Below are 19753 nucleotides of genomic sequence, written 5' to 3' on the forward strand. Positions count from 1 at the left end.
ACCGGTTGGAGTCCGACTTCCAAGACGAGGGAGCCTTCTTGTTCCGCGAGGGTGCCTGCCCGGACCCTTTGCTGGAGCCAGAGGTCCGAAAGGAAAAGGAAGTAGGGCGAGCCTTATTTTGCAGGTAACCAGGAACTCTTACCTCCTGTTGCCTCAAGAGATAATCTCATCAAGGCGTTTCCCAAAAAGACGGCCACCCGTAAAAGGAAGCTCAGCGAGAGACCTTTTGGAAGCGGCATCCGCATTCCAAGCTTTAAGCCACATAGAGCGGCGGAGAGCCGCTAGGTGACCCACAGCAAAGGCAGAACAACGGGCTGACTGCATGGAAGCTGCGCACAGGAAGTCCCCAGCTTTAGAGCTTTGGAGAGCCAGAGCAGATAGATCCTCTGGGGGCACCACTCAGACAGAGCCTTGGCCCAGATGACAGGGGGGGCGGGACCCACGAGGGGGAACGCCCATGTCTATCTGAAGACAATGGAAGGGTCAGACGAGGCACCCCTAGTACACTTGTGAGAGCGTGAAGTATGTGGAGACGAGGAGCGGGCCCTCTCAGAGGCCCTGCGCAGGGAAGACCCCTTCAAGGCGGACACCACTTCCCGGGAGGCTTCAGCCACCGAACGGGAAACTTGGGTCAAGTCAGCCATATATTGGGTCAGGGAAGAAACCCAGGCTGGTGGAGCGGCTGAACCCACCGGAACCGAAAGGACATCAGGGGGTACCAGGGGGTCTAGGGTAGCAGTGGAGCAGGTAGGGCAAGTGGGCTCAGTAGAGCCATGCATCTTTGTACTACAGGGCTTACAGACAAAATAAGTCACTGACATTCCAGGTTTCTGTTTAGAGGGAGGAACAGCTCTGGGTAGGACATTATGAGAAAAAAGACAGGAACTTTCTCACCCTAGTCTGTGTCCCCTGGCAGCTGCAGTGAAGAGAACCGCTCCGTGCAGCTAGTGTGAGAAACAGGCCAGCCAATAGTAGAGGGGGGCGTGCCTGAAGCAGAGGCACTAACTAATTGGCCCCTTCTGACTGAAAATCGCACCCAGGGCGCTGATTGGAGGCAATTGCGCGCCTCAGAAGGGCTCCGACAGCCCTGTGGGCGGAGCTAAAGACAGGCCGAGAAGAAGCTGTAATGGCGCACGCTCCTAGTCCCGAGCGCACATGTCAGCCGCATATGCCCTCGGGGGAACAGAGCGGGCGGCCAATACGCCGGCAGAGACTGCCAGAGAAAGCTAAAGTAAGCCTGCGCGGAGAGCGCCCGGCCCGAACCAGCACCGCGGCTGTCAGCCGCATATAAGGCGCTGCGGTCTAATCACAGAAACACACACCCAGTGTACATGCCCCCTAGATGCCACTGCTAGTCCAGAATAATAGTCCAGAATAATAGTCCAGAATAATAGTCCAGAATAATAGTCCAGAATAATAGTCCAGAATAATAGTCCAGAATAATAGTCCAGAATAATAGTCCAGAATAATAGTCCAGAATAATAGTCCAGAATAATAGTCCAGAATAATAGTCCAGAATAATAGTCCAGAATAATAGTCCAGAATAATAGTCCAGAATAATAGTCCAGAATAATAGTCCAGAATAATAGTCCAGAATAATAGTCCAGAATAATAGTCCAGAATAATAGTCCAGAATAATAGTCCAGAATAATAGTCCAGAATAATAGTCCAGAATAATAGTCCAGAATAATAGTCCAGAATAATAGTCCATCCCCAGTAAGCCAGCCTCATAACCTGAAAACGTGGGCCAAAAACAGCGGGTCTCTGGAGGTGTCAAGTCCGCACCTAAGGAGAAAAGGGGGGGGGGGGTGGAAGTACTTAGAAGAACTTACCTAATGGAGTCTTCAGTGAACTCTTCAGTCAGCTTTAGTTACCTGCATCACACCAGGCTGCTATGCGCGAGCGAGGCGAGCAGGGAAATAGGGGGACCCGGACCCATGAGGTACCAACCCAGGCGCTGACCGTTGGCGAGGGGGGGGTGAACAGCGCATATACGTAATGTCTGTGCCCCCTTACTCGCAATGGGGAAACAGAGAACCGGAGTCCCTGAGTCCCCACCTGAAAACAGAAAAGATAAAGGAATAAAAAAAACTTAACACGTCCCTATACTAGGAAAACAAAAAATCAGAAGACCTGGTCTGGAGAATTCCAGACCATGTCCACCTCCTTAAGACACTAAGCTTAAACTGATTAGCTCAGGGCCTGAAGGCGGGTATATCCTGCTGGGAGGAGCTGACTTTTTTATTACCATAGTGTCACACCTCCTAGAGACCGCAGCACACACCCACAGACTGTGTCCCCCAATGGAGTCGATAGAGAAAATAAGCCATCATATGGATTTTTAGGTGCAAAATTTAAAGGGTTATGATTTTTAAAATGTAAGGAGGAAAAGACGAAAGTGAAAAACGGAAAAACCCTCCGTCCCAAGGGGTTAGCGGCCTAATTCCCTGAAATCATTTTTAAGGACATTCCCCCTACCTCTTAGTCATTGGTGCCAATATATATTATGACTGCTGGTTCCTCTCCAGCCCCACCCAGCAACCTGTCAACCCGATCCAATGTGCCGAACTCGAGCTAAGGACTAGCCTCGCTGACACTTTTCCATCTACCCCGTTTTTTAACTGTAACCCAGCTAGCTGCCTGACTGTCCTGCACCTCCATCCCACTATCCTCCTCTACCCCAAAGAGTACTTGCTCAGTGAGCAGGAGACTCCTCTCCACGTTGTCAATGCGTCTCAGTGTTGTCAGTTGCTCCTCTAGATCCAGGATCTGGGCTTCCAAATGAACAACTCGAACACATCTCACACAACAATATGCACCCTCAAACTGCTGTTCAAGGATTGCATACGTTGTGCAAGATGCACACTGGACTGCCTTTTCCAACATGGAGGCCATACTAGATTTGGGGATTGCAAAAATTAACAGTAAAAACTATTTAATATTTCAATTAAACTCCCTGAATTTAAAGTCCCTTAATTTTAAGTCCCTCTCACTTTTATACATCACTCGTATAAAGACACACAATCACTAGCTCAGACAATCGCTTAGTATACTTTTTTTTATAGTTACCAGACACCACCTTTGTCTTCCACTGCCTGGAAGTGAATGCAGATTGGGCTAGACACTAGGTAAAAACTTAAAATTTGTATTATGCTCTGTAAATATATTGATTTCTCCTGGATTTCTTAATCAGGGAGTTATGGAACTCAACTTACAGCAAGCAGTGCCAAAACCATTTGCAGTAGGACGCAACAGACGTGCAAGGTCTCTATACACTGTAGTCCAATAGATTTCAATTCACAGAATGAACATTCTTATTCTTTTAGCAGATGACTATTCTGCTGGCGCAATTTAGCTGTGGCAATTGAGCAGTGTGCACAGAGCAGTAGAATCCTATTGAAAACAAAGCAATCCTACTGCAAGCGGAATGCCACAGCAGAATTCCCCCGCCTGAATGTCCACAGCGTGGACACGCCCTTATGCTTTTTAACTGGGCAGAATATCATCACATTCTGCTCAAAAAAAAATCCAATGAAACTTAATTCAAGTGCATAGACATGTTGCATAAACAACAATTTTTTTTTTTTTTTTTTTTTAAATGAAGTATAAAAAGGCAGAGAATTTGATATTTATATTGAGGAAGAAACATTCCTAGTACTGTATCTGAACTTACATGCTCCTTAATCAGCTGCTTTTCTCGCATAACATCAGTGTATGTCCGAGCATTTGTTTTTGGATCTGGAGTCTTGCCACCTACAAAAAAAAAAAAAAAAAAAAAGCAACAATAATGAAAAAATGTTGAGGTTTTATTTTAATACCATTATATCGAGCACTATCTAGCTGTATGCCAGATATCACTTTAAAGGAGATATCCAGGATTGAAAAATCATAAGTTTCAGATTGTGGGGGGTCCGACCACTGGGATCCCCGTACGGGGCCCTGGCTCTCCGACCAGAGCATGCGTGTTGACCGCCGCTTGAAGCAGCGGTCAACAGGCCCCCTCAATACAGCGTTATGGCAGTGCTGGATTTGGGGGGGGTGGAGACCCAGCGGTCAGACCCCCCCCCCCCCCCACCGATCTAAAACTTAACCCCTAGGATAGGGGATAAGTTTTTCAGTCATGGATATCTCCTTTAATAACATTTAGGATTACAAGTTTTTAAAGTTATACTATATACAATTTGTAAATGCTTTAAAAAGAAAAAAAAAGCAAGGGAAGAAAAAAAAACAAATGTAGGGTCTTCAAAAGGGACTAATTCCATGGTCCCTTTTCCTTAATACGTACGCTTTTCAGCCTTTTGATGCCATCAGCCGTTCTGACTTCAAGCAGGAGAATAGAAGCCTAGAAAATCATCTCTTTACCGTTAGTAACACTTTGGAAATCATTTACTTAATACCTTACCTGGGTAAGGTTGCTTAAAGAAAAATATACTCCATACCTGTTCTTTCTACCCAAAAGAAAATTTTCTATAAACAAAGGACTGCAAGTACAGAGAAAACCAACTGTACAGAAAATAATCCCCAACAATATAGCTAATTAAAATATTCTGTGAATAGTTGGGACAAGGTTTAAAAGAAAACTAAAGCCAAAAAGAAGTACTTAGGAATTTACTATGTTTAACATATAAAATTGATACAAGTATATAATATGCCTAGAAAAACACTACTTACACTCAACTGAGCATTCAGCTCAAAGTCAGACCATCAGCAACAATAAAACAAAGCACTGTCACACTGTTTAGGCTACTTTCACACTATGGTTCATAAATCCGTTATAAAACATCCGTTATATTCAATTCTATACTGATTTAATGGATGTTATAACGGATGAATAGATTTCTAACGTCAGTTAAAACCTTATTATTAACGTCCACTATATTCACCTTTGTTTGACCTCTCCCTACCTGCACACCTTGCAACAGCTGAAGCTCCTCCACCTACCTGAAGGGGAGGGTATAAAAAGATGCCACAATGATCCTGCCGCAGTCTGCATTCCAGCATTGAGAGGGAGAGTACTATTGGTTGCTTTGCTTGCCATCAGACTATCGGGGGGTGCACTACTCTGCCTCCTGGAGAGGGGGGGGGGGGTGCACTGCTCTGGTTCTTGGGCTGTTAATAGAGCGTTGTTGAAGTGCTATCAGGGGTGCTATCAGGCGGATGGATATGGATACCCAGAACAGACTCCAACTGCCTCCTGCTGTCTGACCAGGAAGTAGAGGGGGTGTGAGCACTACTCAACTTTCCCATGTGACTTCAGGAGTGTGAAGTCTCTACTGAGCATGCCCAGTAGCACTAACGCACAATAACGGGTGTATTTTGTAACGTACGTTACGCCATAGGCTTCAATGTTATTAACGGACGTTCAATGATCCGTTAATTATAAACGGGAAAAAAATACTGCATGTCCGTTCTATACTTCCGTTTATAACTAACGGACGTTAGTTTAACGGAACAAAAAAGGTACAAACGGAAGATTAAAAAATCCTATAGACTTTAATGGGATTTATTAACGGAAGTTTAAGGATCCGTTATAAAAGACTTTATAACGGAATTTCATAACGGATCTTTAAACGGAAGAACTTTATAGTGTGAAAGAAGCCTTAGATGCATCCTTAGCAGCAAATATTAAAGCAGCACTCCAAGAAAAGAGAAGAGGGGGGGGGGGGGGGAGAGAGATTGTCTATTTAGTTCAGCATCTAGAATAATGTAGATATTCTCGTGTATGCCTTGGGCTTAGGCTTTAGCTGGTGGCATCAATGTGTTGTCAGGAACAAAACATAACATAAATACACTGGTGTGGTGGATGTAACAATGACATTGGCTAACCCTCAAAACTGATATGAAATTGAGACATTAGCCAGTATATCCTTATATGAAGGACATACCTGAGCCCGCATACCAACGCCAAGGTTTCTCAAGTGATGCGGGACCAAACCTAAACCTGCCTGTGCTTGATAAGCAAGAAAACAGGGGCAAATGCGCAATTACAAAAGCTTTTGGACCGACTTACAGACTGCTCCCAGTATCAACTCCAGAGTTGATACTGGGAGCAGTCTGTAAGTCGGACCAAAAGCTATTGTAATTGCGCATTTGCCCCCGTTTTCGTGCTTATCAAGCACAGGCAGGTTTAGGTTTGGTCCCGCATCACTTGAGAAACCTTGGCGTTGGTATGCGGGCTCAGGTATGTCCTTCATATAAGGATATACTGGCTAATGTCTCAATTTCATACCAGTTTTGAGGGTTAGCCAATGTCATTGTTACATCCACCACACCAGTGAATTTATGTTATGTTGTGTTTCTGTACTTCTCTATGTTCACATCCACACACCCATTCATCAGGTAAGGATGATATTGTTGGTCCTTGTGGTCGATTGCAGACATCCTCCATTGTATGCATTTTTTGCTGGGGATGGTCCTTAGCAACGGACCACAAGTGCAGGACTTGCTATTCCTTATAAATGCACATCAGCATTTGGGCTCAAGCACTTCCTTACATTTTAGACCACGTTCTTGTTGTGTTTATCAATGTGTTGTCAGCCATACAGATTTTAATACCAAAATGATTGTTAATACTGTCTACATGTCCTATGAATATGTAGTCTCATAACTGCAGTTCACTTGAGATCACCTGGCTAAATGCCAGCAGCCTAAACTGCCAAGACTAATAAGTGGGTTGAGGTCAGTTCACAGAATGTGCAGTTTTGATGCATATTCTTATTTAAGTGCGTTTTCTAGGGAATTATTGCTGTGAGGAAAAAGTGATTTGACCTATAACCATACTCACTGTTTTCTAAAGATTTGAAGTCATCAAGCTAGGTTTACCACATTGTGTAGTTTATTGGCTGCAATTTTCCAAAATCACTGTAAAAAGTGTTTTTACCAAGATTTGTGCAATCACATAAGTATAATGCAATTTTCCTACAATTCAGTCAGCTGAATAATCCTACAACTTAGTCAGGGAGTCAGCAGTCCCAGGACAGACGGCTTCTTCTGACAAACAATTTTCTGTTTGTCAGGCAGGAGAACACGACTCAGTTACAGTAATAAAGCAATTGGCATCGTGAAAGTGATGGTAAGTGTGCATGATATAAGGGAAAAACGGGTTTCCTAACAGGAATTCAAATTTTATGCAAATAAGACCTACTCACTGAGAAGAAAAAAAAATAAAAATTTCATTAAAAAAAATAAATTTAAAAAGGCGCCAACAGGAATTTTATTTTAAGTCTTTTAACTGACAATGATTATAATGATACTTACCTACCGTAGGTTTGTGTGTTCTTTAATCAGGCAGCAAGCTTTGTGAACAGCAGGAGGACACCGCTGCTGCTTCTCCAAGGCTGCTTGCAGCGTGGCTCAGCGGATTAACAGCAGCGGTGACATCAGCATGCTCCTGCCATGCACCAAGCTTGCCGCCAGACTAAAGATAACAGACTAACAGGACCATGGATCGGTGATGGGTAGGTATCGTTATAAATCAGTGTCACACGCACTACCTGCCAGTACTAACATGTTAGTGCGAGTGACACTGACATTTTCCCTTTAAGTACTACTAGGGTTTAAAGAAGGAAGTATGAAAATTTTCCAAATGTTAACTGTGGACAATGGTTAACCAATCTGAGAAAAAAATATATATGAATTGGTCAAAAAGGAGCTTATGCATATTTACTGCCCAGAGACAAAGAGGGATTCACAAACTATATCTATATCTCTATATTTATCTCTCTATATCTATTTATATATCTATAAAGTAACCCCCCGACCTACAATGGCCCCGACATATGATGAAATCGACATACAATGGCCTCTCAGATGCCATCGCATGTCAATGTCAGCATCGACATACAATGCTTTTATATGTCAAGGCCATCGCATTAACTGCTATCCGACAGCGCAAAATGCTTAAGCTGCTGTCGGATAGCAGTTTAAGCATCCCGGACAGGTTCGCTGACCTATCTCCGCTGCTCCAGGTCCACTTCGGGATCCTCCGGCCTCTTCCGCATCTTCTTCAGGGTCCGTGCCTCGCTTTCCGGTGTAGTTATTACGTCACTACGCACGCTGTGCCGGCGCAGCAGCATAATAACCACCAGAAAGCGAGGCCCGGACCCTGCAGAAGGTGCGGAAGAAGCCGGAAGATCCCGAAGATGGCGCCGGAGCAGCGGGACAGCATCGGGAGCCCCTGGGACAGCATCGGGAGCGCTGAGGATGCGGTCCGGAGCGGCGGGGACAGGAGAGTATAACTTCCTATATATTGCACGGATCCCTCAACATACGATGGGTCGTTTGGAACGAATTACCATCATATGTTGAGGGACCACTGTATAGCTATCTATATAGTTTTGGGCGCCAGGCAGGTGAATTTTTCCGGCGCTGAGCCCGGCTTCAGGTCAAGCAAAGCTGGACCTGACACGCGAGCCAGCGCTCAGCATTCTGTATGGAGCAGGCTCCGGACTCCTGCCCGCTCCATACTCTGAATCCCCCAACTGTGGAAACTTGCATCCTTCAAATGCAGAGCAGGGGGAGGGGGGAGATGAAATGGCTTCTTTCTCCCCGTGCAGACGTGCATCCTCTGCCTTCGCTCCACACAGCTCAGGCTCCAGACTCGTGCCCGCTCCATACTCCGCAGCCCCCGGCTGATGTCAGTAGCCGGGGGCTGCAGCTATAAGTCAGCATGCGGCGATCGCTGCGGCTGGCTATTAACCCTTTAGATCACCGCTGCTTGAATGCTCCCTGGTGGGCTAGTGGGGTGGATCGAAACCCCCGGCAGCGCGATCGCGAGGGGGAGATCCACTAGAGATAGGCGGAGGGGCTTACCTCTGTTCGCTGCTGTCCCGTGGCTCTGTCATTGATCGAGCCTGGCTGGACTAGGCTCTAGCAATGGATCGCAGAGCACACAGATCAATAGAGTTCAATAGAATTCTATTCATCTGTATGAGGAATCTAATGATTCCTCCTTATAGTCTAATAAAGTGTAAAAAAAAAAAAACTAAATAAGAAGTTTTAATAAAAGTTTAAAAGACACATTAACCCTTTCCATGTTATAAGTTCAAATTACCCCCCTTTTCCTATATAAAAACATGCAAACATAATAAAAATATACATATTTAGTATCACTTCGTGCATAACTGTATATGACTAAATGGTATCCAGCAGCTTGTATTTTAATGTAAAACATAAAAGCAATAGAATACAAACTGCCCAATTTTCATCAATGATTAAAACCAACTATTAATATTAAAACCAAATTTAATATAATTAAAACAATTTAAAAAAATAGGCTTTAAGGGGGTTGCTTATATTACATAGAGCATCTCACATAAGTGAGTACAGCCCTCACAATTTTGTAAATATTTTAAGTCTTTTTGTGTGAGAACACTGAAGAAATTGCACTCTGCTACAATGTAGAGTAGTGAGTGCACAACCAGACCAGAGCTTCACAGGATGCCACTGTTGTCCGTTTCCACTCCTCCATGACGACATAACTAAGGCGATTGAGGTTAGAAACCTTGGTCGTCGTCGTCCCCGCCTTCGATTTGAGGATACTCAATATGGTTTAGGTGGCAAGACATGCTTAGTCAGTCCGTCACCTTTACTCCCAGCTTCTTCAGCAAGGCAGTGGTTGTCTTGGAGGAGACAATGACACTCCCACCACCAGGGACGTGCACACATAGGAGTGAAAAAGGGCTGGAGCCCCTGCCCTTTTCCTCACCTGCCCCTCTAATGCCCTCACAAAAGGAGCTGCAGGCTCAGGGTGACAGGAGCAGTAAAATGATCTTTTGCTGGGGAGATTTGTATGTGGTTTAATGGAGGGTGCTGTGCCCTTCCTGCAGGAAGGGAGCGCCACTCACCCTGTCATAATCTGCCATTTCTCTTCTCTCCACACTGAGGAGACAGGAGCAGAGGAGGCAGAGAGAAGTCCCGCCCACTGTCTGGCCAAGAATCTCCAGCCTGTGCAGAGAGGTATGGGGCCCTTACTGTAAGTGATTGTGTATTTATGTGACTTGTGAGTGATTGTATGTCAGTTTGTGTGTCTGTATGATGTGTCTATATGGGTGTTTGTGTGTGTATATGTGTCTGTCCATAGTGTGTGTGTGTGTGTGTGTGTGTGTGTGTGTGTACCTCTATGTATGTGCCTGTCCAGAGGGGGATGGGGCCTTACTGCTAGCATGTAAGCAAGTCTGTGTATATATGTGAGCAAGGGAATCTATGTATGTGTATATGTGTGAGCAAGGGAATCTATGTATGTGTATATGTGTGAGCAAGGGAATCTATGTATGTGTATATGTGTGAGCAAGGGAATCTATGTATGTGTATATGTGTGAGCAAGGGAATCTATGTATGTGTATATACCGTATTTATCGGGGTATACCACGCACCGACCTATAACACGCACCCTCATTTCACCAAGGATATTTGGGTAAAAAAAAGTTTTTTACCCAAATATCCATGGTAAAATGAGGGTGCGTGTGTGCGCGTGTATACCCCGATACATCCCCAGGAAAGGCAGGGGGAGAGAGGCCGTCGCTGCCCGCTTCTCTCCCCCTGCCTTTCCTGGGGTCTAGAGCGCTGCTGCCGGCCCTTCTCTCCCCCTGGTTACCGGCGCCGCTGCCCGTTCTGTCCCCCTGACTATCGGTGCCGGCGCCCATTGCCGGCGCCGACAGCCAGGGGGAGAGAAGGGGCAGCGGCACCCATTGGCGGCGCCGCTGCCCCGTTGCCTCCCCCCATGCCCGGTGGCATAATTACCTGAGTCGGGTCCGCGCTGCTCCAGGCCTCCGGCGTGCGTCCCCTGCGTCGTTGCTATGCACGGCGCGGCGCATGACGTCATGCGCCGCGCCGTTCAGCGCATAGCAACGATGCCGGGGACGCACGCCGGAGGCCTGGAGCAGCGCGGACCCGACTCAGGTAATTATGCCACTGGGGATGGGGGGAGGCAACGGGGCCGCTGCCCCTTCTCTCCCCCTGGCTGTCGGCGCCGGCAATGGGGCGCCGCCCCCGATAGTCAGGGGGACAGAACGGGCAGCGGCGCCGATAGCCAGGGGGAGAGAAGGGCCGACCGCAGCGCTCTAGACCCCAGGAAAGGCAGGGGGAGAGAAGCCGGCAGCGACGGCCTCTCTCCCCCTGCCTTTCCTGGGGGTGTATCGGCGTATAACACGCACACAGACTTTAGGCAAAAAATTTTAGCCTAAAAAGTGCGTGTTATACGCCGATAAATACGGTATGTGAGCAAGGGAATCTATGTATGTGTATATATGTGCGCAAGGGAATCTATGTATGTGTATATATGTGCGCAAGGGAATCTATGTATGTGTTATATGTGAGCAAGGGAATCTATGTATGTGTATATATGTGAGCAAGGGAATCTATGTATGTGTATATATGTGAGCAAGGGAATCTATGTATGTGTATATATGTGAGCAAGGGAATCTATGTATGTGTATATATGTGAGCAAGGGAATCTATGTATGTGTATATATGTGAGCAAGGGAATCTATGTATGTGTGTATATCTGTTAGTGAATGTATGCGTGTACCTGTATGTATGATGTGCCTGTTGGCTATATCTGTTTGTATATATTCCATATTATATGTGTGTCTGTGTATTTATGTTTCTTAATGTATATTTGGGCCTGTATGTATGTGTCAAAGTGTCTCTTTGTATGTGTGTATATTACCTATGTACTGTATGTGCTTTTATGTTATGTGCTTGTATGTAATGTATGAATCACATTATTAGGGAATTATTAGAGAAATGGAAGCACAATTATATAGGGAATTGATAGAAGAATGGAAGCACAGTATATAGGGAATTAATTGAGAAATGAAAGCATAGTATATAGGGAATTAATAGATGAATGGTGGCACAGTATATAGTTCATTAAGGGGGGTACGGTATATAATTAAAGGGAAACTGACAGGCTGTTTTCTCGTACTTAACCCAGTACACTAGGTTACAGTGCAGGAGAAAGATAATGTTATACTTACTAAAATTGGTCTACCCATTTTCTAGGTATTGCCACACATTGCTAGTATGCAAATTCAGTCTTGTGCGCAATGGAGGCGGAGCTTCCCTGCCTCCATCCTGTATGCTGTGCTATGCCCGGCTGTCTTTTCATAATTCTAATTCTTCATTCTCACATCTTGTTTTTTTTGCCAATTCTTGTATATTGTAGAATGTAAGCATATATTTGTGTGGTGTTCATCTCTTTAGTGTAAGAACCAGGGCTGTGTGGAGATTCCTGCATAAGGTGGGTGCTGGGTGATTGGTGCTGGGTTCTGTCATATAGAGGGGAGATTTATTAAAACATTTGCAGAGGAAAAGCCTTCTGCAAAATGAATGCAGCGATCTGATTGGTTGCTATGGACAACTGCACCACTCTTTCTCTGCACAGGTTTTGATGAATCTCCTCTATAATACAGTATATTATAGTGCAGCTGTCACATGTTTTCTGTAAATAAGACTGGTAGCACAGCCAAAGTGTATATACACATGGCAGACCGTCATAGAAAATGTTTTTACTTTATTTTACAAAAACACCAACCTTTATGGGGGCTTGGAATGTCAAGGGGGCCTGGCCGGGAGTCCACTGTGTCCCTGGGCCGCAGCACATCTCCCCTGTGACGTCACTTTGCTTTCTGCAGAGCATTCCCATTAAGTCTGGCAGACGGTTTATATATTTTGAGAAGTGTCTTTTTTTTACTTGAGTCCCTGCCCTCCTAAATGTCTGTGCACGTCCCTGCCCACCACCATGTTTAACTGTAGGCAAGACACACTTGTCTTCACATTCCTCAACTGGTTGCTGCCACATACGCTTGACATTATCTGAACCAAAATAAAGTTTATCTTTGTCTCATCAAACGACATGACACCGTTCCTGCAATCCTGTATGCTTGCCGCCAGCAAACTGTTTGCAGGCTTTCTTGTGCCTTATCTTTAAAAGGTTTATTTTTGGGACGACAGCCATGTAAACCAATTTGATGCAGTGTGCAGCATATGGTCTGAGCACTGACAAGCTGTCCCCACAACTTCAACCTTTGCAGCACTCAAACATCTAAAGACCAAAGACAACCTTTGTATTGACGCTGAGCACATGCACTCAACTTGAAGACCTGTCCTTAGTGGAACCTGTTCTGTGAAACCGCTGTATGGCTTTGCCCACGGTGCTGCAGCACCATTTGTTTAGGCCTTCTTTATGTAGAGTAACAGTTCTTTTTTCAGACACTTTTTTTTTTTTGCTACCCATTAGCACTTGAGACCTTGTAACACTAACAAGTTACATGACACCAGGGAGTAAAAATGGCTAACTGGGCCCAATTAGTATATTTCCACTTAGGGGTGTACTTATTATTGTTGCCAAGGTTTAGCTGTGTGCTACGTTATTTCAAGGGGAAAGCAACAATAAACATTTTAACAGTTTGTTATAGTCATGTGAATATATAAAATTTACAAAAAATGTACGCACTTCTGTGAGATACTGTATATGATCTGCTTAAAGGGTATCTACAGTTTTAATAACTTCTGACTTGTCAAAGAGACCACCACCAGGATCGGCACCCACCCCCAATATGATTAAATTTTAGCACTCTGTCCATAGCTTAGGGTACCCTGATAACACACCTATTTACAGCTTCTTAAGAAGCCCTTGTCTCACAGTTCAGAAAAACAGATGGGTGTGAACTTAATTTTAATAATGGGAATGAATATCAGGCTTGTACAGTCAAAGTTGGGAATGTTTTACACTAAGGGGCATGTATGCCCCCCAACTATATAATCCCACCCATCACCTAATATGAACTCCCATAATTAAAATTAAGTTGACACCTATCTGACTAATTCCCTAAATTTTACACACAAAATATCAACCCACATCTCAGGGATGAAAGGGTTTATCAAGAAACTGTAAAGATGCTTATGATCAGGGTACCCTAAATTTGCCAATAGAGGACCTGTGGCCAACAAAAAAAAGGTGCACGTACAGCACACACATTTTTCCTACTAGTTGAGTATTGTCCCCAACAACTGCATTAACAATGGCATTGTCTCTAGCTAATCTGAACCCAAGTAATCAAACTACAGCAGTGCTCCACAAACCTCTTCCTTATTGGTGTCACATTAACTACTTGTGAGCAAAACAACTTACATGTTATCAATTGCAAACCTTTCTGTGGCAGCCTAAATTACTTTTTTGCATAAATTAAATTTTAAAAAGAATGGGTCATCAAAAAGTGACCTAATGTTTAAATCAAGTTTTTATCATATATATTTATATTTATTTAAAGAATTTTTATTTTTTATTCTTAGATTTTACCATCTATATTTGAAAAATTATCAAGAAATTTACTTAATTTTTTTTTTTTTTTTTAAGTTTTTGTTCTGGCCAATAAGTCTAAAAAAATAAACAGACTTCCTGTTCTGTACAGATCATTTTGCAGTAATTCTTTTCTTTGTTATCACAGACATTACAGCAAAAGATGACACCAGTATATATATACCGTATATATTCTATTTATAAATAAAAACACTAAATAGCAGAATGTATGCATGATGGAAGGAGGCTGATGTTGCTCCTCCCACAGTCCTGTATGAATCCTGTGCACAGGGTACGGGCATGATATCCCCCTATAGCCCTGCCCTGAAGCCCAAAGCCTGGATATAAACAGAGTGAGCACCGTGGCATGTGGTGGTGGTGGTGGTGAAGACATAGATCCAGCTGGAAGCAGCTACGAGCAAGCGGTTGGGTGAGAGGCAAGGAACACCATGAGCAGGCGAGATGCACTGACAAGAATTACAGAGAGCCATAACTGCATCAGAGTCTAATGGAACGGAAGGACGCCAGTTCGCGTTCCCTTCACTTTGAGAAGTGTGGGCACATTACAGCAGGTCAGGTGGAGAGAAGTGTGGAGGCCTACGCTGCAGTGCATTGAAAAAAGAAGTGCTGCTGAAGATAATTCTACTGGGAGTAGGACTACAACCATAATAGCACCAAACTTTAATTACTAACACCGATAACTCTACATTCAGCCTATTTAATACTGAAAGATCTGCTGGATAGTTAGCCGGGAGCTGTAATTTGCAGCATCTGGAGGCCCACAGGGTGGAGACCATTCTGCCACTGCAACCTAATCAGTACACCTAGTTGCCACCCAGCTTCTCTAGGACCCATAGATTGAGTGGAATGTACTATAAAACTGTACAACCATTGTTCAATCACTCAGGGAAAAAGAATTTGGGTCCAGAACTTACTTTATATGGACAATATATTGACAATTGATTGGTGCCACCGAGCTCTCCCAGGTCCTGCATACCCATAAACTCAGTGGACAGTATTTTAAAACTGCATGATTACTGTCAAATATAATTCCCACACAGCTCTTTCAGGTCCTGTATACCTGAATACTGTTTAATTTGCTCCCAGAATTCTTTACAGTAACAAACAGCACAGTGTTGTCACTCAGCTTTCCCAAAACATGTACATTCGCACACTGAGTGGACGCTACTGAAAATCCGCACGATCACTGTTTAAACCTTTTGGAAAGGGGGGGGGGGGGGGAATCTCGCCTTTAGGATTTTTTTTCAACAATAACAGCATCACATATAGAGGACAGACAGTATACTTGTAAACTGAGTGGATGGTGTTGTTAAAAGTCAGGATCAATGTTATCCTTTTGGGGATAAAAAAAAAAAAATTGTTCTCAAATCTCTTACAGCAACACAAGCATCACATTTTGTTGCCAACCAGCTTTTCAATGACCTGCATATCTGCATACTGAGTGGACGGTAAAGCAAAATATTGTTACCACTATGGGAAAAAGAATCTGAACAAGTTGTGTTGCAAGGGACAGTGAGTGACTCCCCAAGTGAGGTTAATGTGAGGTGCCGAGTGGACAAAGTAATGCTGCATGCTCCATTCATGCTAGCAGAACTGAATCAGGCACTAGATTAAATAAGGGGAAATTTCCCTTTGAGATATATAGAAGGTATGGAAAGGTCCTTCTGACCGTCCTCTTAAAGGGGTTGTCTAGTAAGAAAATCTGACTTATGGTCAGTCTTGAAATGTAAAAAAAACAAAACAAAAAAAAACGCTTATACATACCTTCATGGCTCCCCCACAGGTCTCTAGTGTCGGGAAACCCCGTCCCCAGGCTGGCGTCTGCCAAATCTCAGCTGGCACTTTTTTCTAGCTCTGTAGTGGCCGCAGTGATGTCCTCACTCAGTGATACGGGAAGCGGCGCTGTGAGCTACATCACAGCAGATTCTATGCTCTGAAGCTCTGGGAGAAGAGACACTGGCCTGCTGACGGGGTGCCTTGACAATGGAGACCTGCAGGAAGACAGAAGACCTGCAGCGGATGACATACTGGTTTTCTTGGGGGATCCAGTGGTGCCTCTGCCCAGGTTGATGGATATTGTATGGGAAATTGGTGTGTATTCGGGTCTGGCGATAAATTGGTCTAAGTCCATCATGACCCCCTGGGCCCAGGTGATAAAGGGCAACCATTTGGGTTAAAAAATATTGGAGACAGACCAAAAATGCTGTTATCTGGGAATTCAGCTATTGGGGAACCGGAAAGAACACCACAATTTAAATACTAAGCCATCTGTCAAAGAGAGGAAGGTTGCAGTCTGGGACAAATTCCTAACAAAAGCAGATAAAATCAAACAGAAAAATTTGAGGGATTTTCCCACAGCAACCAACCACAGCTCAGCTAACGAGCTCTGGTAAAGTGAAAGCTGAGCTGTGATTGGTTGAGAGAGAAAAAAAGTAATTTTCCTTTAACAGTTTCATAAATATTGGCCTATATATTTTTGGTACATCACCTATCTGGTGTGAAAAAAAGGAGATTTTTTTATGCTTACCGTAAAATCTCTTCTACGACAACCTTCCGGGAAACAAAAAAGGGGCAGTCACACTGCTGAAAGGAAAGAGTGACAGAGATAAGTCCCAACAGCCCTCACCTCAACCAGATTTGGAACACACACTTCCAGGATGAGAAGGGGCCGTACAAAGGGACAGTAGGACGATGTCCTCATTGAGATGAAAATAAATGTCCTTATTGGACCGAAAACAACTTGTCCTGGTATACAACCAGGACAGGAGAACGGCATAAGAGAGCTACCAGCTCTGACACCCTCCTAACAGAGGTAAGAGCAATAAGGAACGCCACCTTCCGGGGAAGGAGGCAAAGAGAAATGTCCCTGAAAGGGTCATAAGGGGGGCGCCTTGCCGGGAAGTCCCAAGGGAAAGAAAAGGGACTAATAAGGAGGGGCAGCTTGTGCCACTCCCTGAACCAGGTTCGGACATGATAATTGAACGCCAGAGGACGTTGAAAACAGAATGGAAAGAGCCAAACCTTGACCCTTAAAGGGGTACTGCGCCCCTGGCATCTTATCCCCTATCCAAACGATAGGGGATAAGATGTTAGATCGCCACGGTCCCGCTGCTGGGGACCCCGGGGATCGCCGCTGCGGCACCCCGCCATCATTACTGCACAGAGCGAGTTCGCTGTGTGCGTAATGACGGGAGATACAGGGGCCGGAGTAGCGTGATGTCATGGCTCCGCCCTTCATGACATCACGGCCCGTCCCCTTAATGCAAGTCTATGGCAGGGGACATGCTGACCGCCACGCCCCCTTCCCATAGACTTTTGACAGGGGCGGGCCGTGACGTCACGAGGGACGGAGCCGTGATGTAACGATGCTCCTGCCCCTGTATTGCCCGTCATTACATGCAGAGCGATCTCGCTCTGCGCAGTAATGATAGCGGGGTGCTGCAGCTGCGGTCCCCAGCAGCGGAACCCTGCCGATCTGACATCTTATCCCCTATCCTTTGGATAGGGGATAAGATGTCTAGGGGCGGTGTACCCCTTTAAGGGAGCTGAAAACCAACCCTTGGGCCAGCCCCGACTGGAAAGGGGTCAGGAATGGAAAACGACCGGAGAAAAAGGCTGAGATTCACACCAACAAAAATAAGACCGCCAGATATGGTGGTAAATCTTGCAGAGGAAGGCTAGTTAGCCCTCAGCATGGTGTGAACCACTTGGTAAGAGAAACTGCGGGTCCTCAGAACCGCTGTCTCAACCGCCACGCCGTCAAAAGCAGAGACGGTAAATAGGGGTGGTACAGGAGACCTGAGATAAGCGGTTTGGACATTCGGGAAGGCGCAGCGTTAAATCGTTCAGGAGCCTGACCACGACGACGTACCACGCCCGCCGGAGCCAGACTGGGCCACGAGAATGGCGGAAACCCACAACTGTGAGTTTCCTCAGGGCCCCGAAAAGAGATGAAGGGGAGGAAACATAAGGTAGGGCAAAGCCCGACCAAGAGAGAGGAACGTTTCCGTTGTGGCGGAACACCAGAGGCCCACGCCTGGAGATCACTGCAAACTCCCCTGGATGTAGAGACCACTGGCCTTGGACGACTGAGGATTGGCCGAGAAGACCACATCCCAGGGATGGCAGGCCTGAAGATAGCTGAGATTCCGCCCGTAAGGGAATTTCCCAAGAAGCAAGCAAAGAAAGAATTGCCCTAGGCCCCAAAATGTTGAAGGGGGAAATGGGCTTCTCGGGGGGGGCCAAGACCCCAGACCGGCCGGTCCCTGAAAACACCTCCCCAGCCCGACAGACTGGCAGGGAGGGGAGGGAAGTAGCGTTCCCGAAAAAAGCAGGGGGGGGGGGGGGGGGGACTAAGCCACCATAGAAGGGTCCAACAAGACTGATAAAAGAACGATCTTGCGGTCGAGAGACAATGGAGACCTGTCCCACTGGAAGAGAATCCCCAGTTGAAGAGGTCGGTGATGAAACTGGGTAAATGGCACGGCCTCCACGGCCTCCGCCACCCGACCCAGGACATCCATGCAAAAGTGAATGGAAACTGGAGCAGGGTGCCGAAGTCATCGGACTCTTGATAAGAGAGTCAGCCGATCGGTCGGCGGAGTCTAAAGCGGGCAGAGGCCGCGTCGAACTGGAGCCCCATGAGAGCGGTTGGATTTGTCCCAATTGACCATCCAACCAAAGTGAGACAAGGTCTGGAGGTTGAGACTAAGACTCTCCAGGATCTGGGCCCTGATCAGGAGGTTGTCCAAGTAAGGAATCACGGAAACAACTCTTGTCCGTAAAAGGGCGATCACAGGCGCCAGGACTTTGGTAAAGGTCTGCGGAGAAGTGGAGAGACCGAAACGGAGAGCCACAATAGAAAATGACCGTCCGGAAATGCAAAGCAGAGGTACCGCTGATGACCAGGTAACAATGAGATGTGGAGGCAGGCATCCTTGAAGTCCGAGGAACGAAAAACTCCCCTTGAACCATGGACGCCAGCATAGAGCTGGGCGGTATGGCCTAAAATTAATATCACGGGATTTTTTTTTATTATTGCGGTATCACCGCCTGTCCCCCACACTCCCTGTGACCACTAGCGGTGTCAAATGTGCCCCCCGCGAACGCGATTACTACCATCGCGTAGGGCTAACGCTAGTTAGCCCTAGGCTATTTGCGTAGTGCTGCGCCTGCGCAGTACTAAGTTAGCTGCTCGCGAGGCTTTTAAATCTGTTCCCGTACCCAGAGAGCTGACCGTGACGGGAAACAGAGCCGCGCTCGGCATTCTTGTGACACCGCTAGTGGGCACAGGGACCCCGCTAGCGGTGATGATAGTGATAGCGCTCACGGGGGGGGGCACATTTGATACCGCTAGAGGGCACAGGGACCCCGCTAGTGGTGATGGTAGTGATCGTGCTCAGGGGGGCACATTTGACACCGCTAGTGGGC

The 19753-nt window shown here is 45.9% G+C and overlaps 1 protein-coding gene across 2 annotated transcripts in view; it reads right to left on the reverse strand.

The window, feature by feature from the left end:
- The window catches only part of SF3B1 (splicing factor 3b subunit 1), a 290537-nt gene that overhangs the window by 212649 nt on the left and 58135 nt on the right, over positions 1-19753 (reverse strand). For both annotated transcript variants that reach the window (XM_056536403.1, XM_056536402.1), the window contains exon 5: positions 3674-3753. In XM_056536403.1, the coding sequence (XP_056392378.1) occupies positions 3674-3753 (80 nt within the window). The remainder of the gene's footprint in view (positions 1-3673; positions 3754-19753) is intronic.

The sequence above is a fragment of the Hyla sarda genome, chromosome 8 (assembly GCF_029499605.1).
Source record: "Hyla sarda isolate aHylSar1 chromosome 8, aHylSar1.hap1, whole genome shotgun sequence".
Taxonomy (NCBI): Eukaryota; Metazoa; Chordata; class Amphibia; order Anura; family Hylidae; genus Hyla; species Hyla sarda.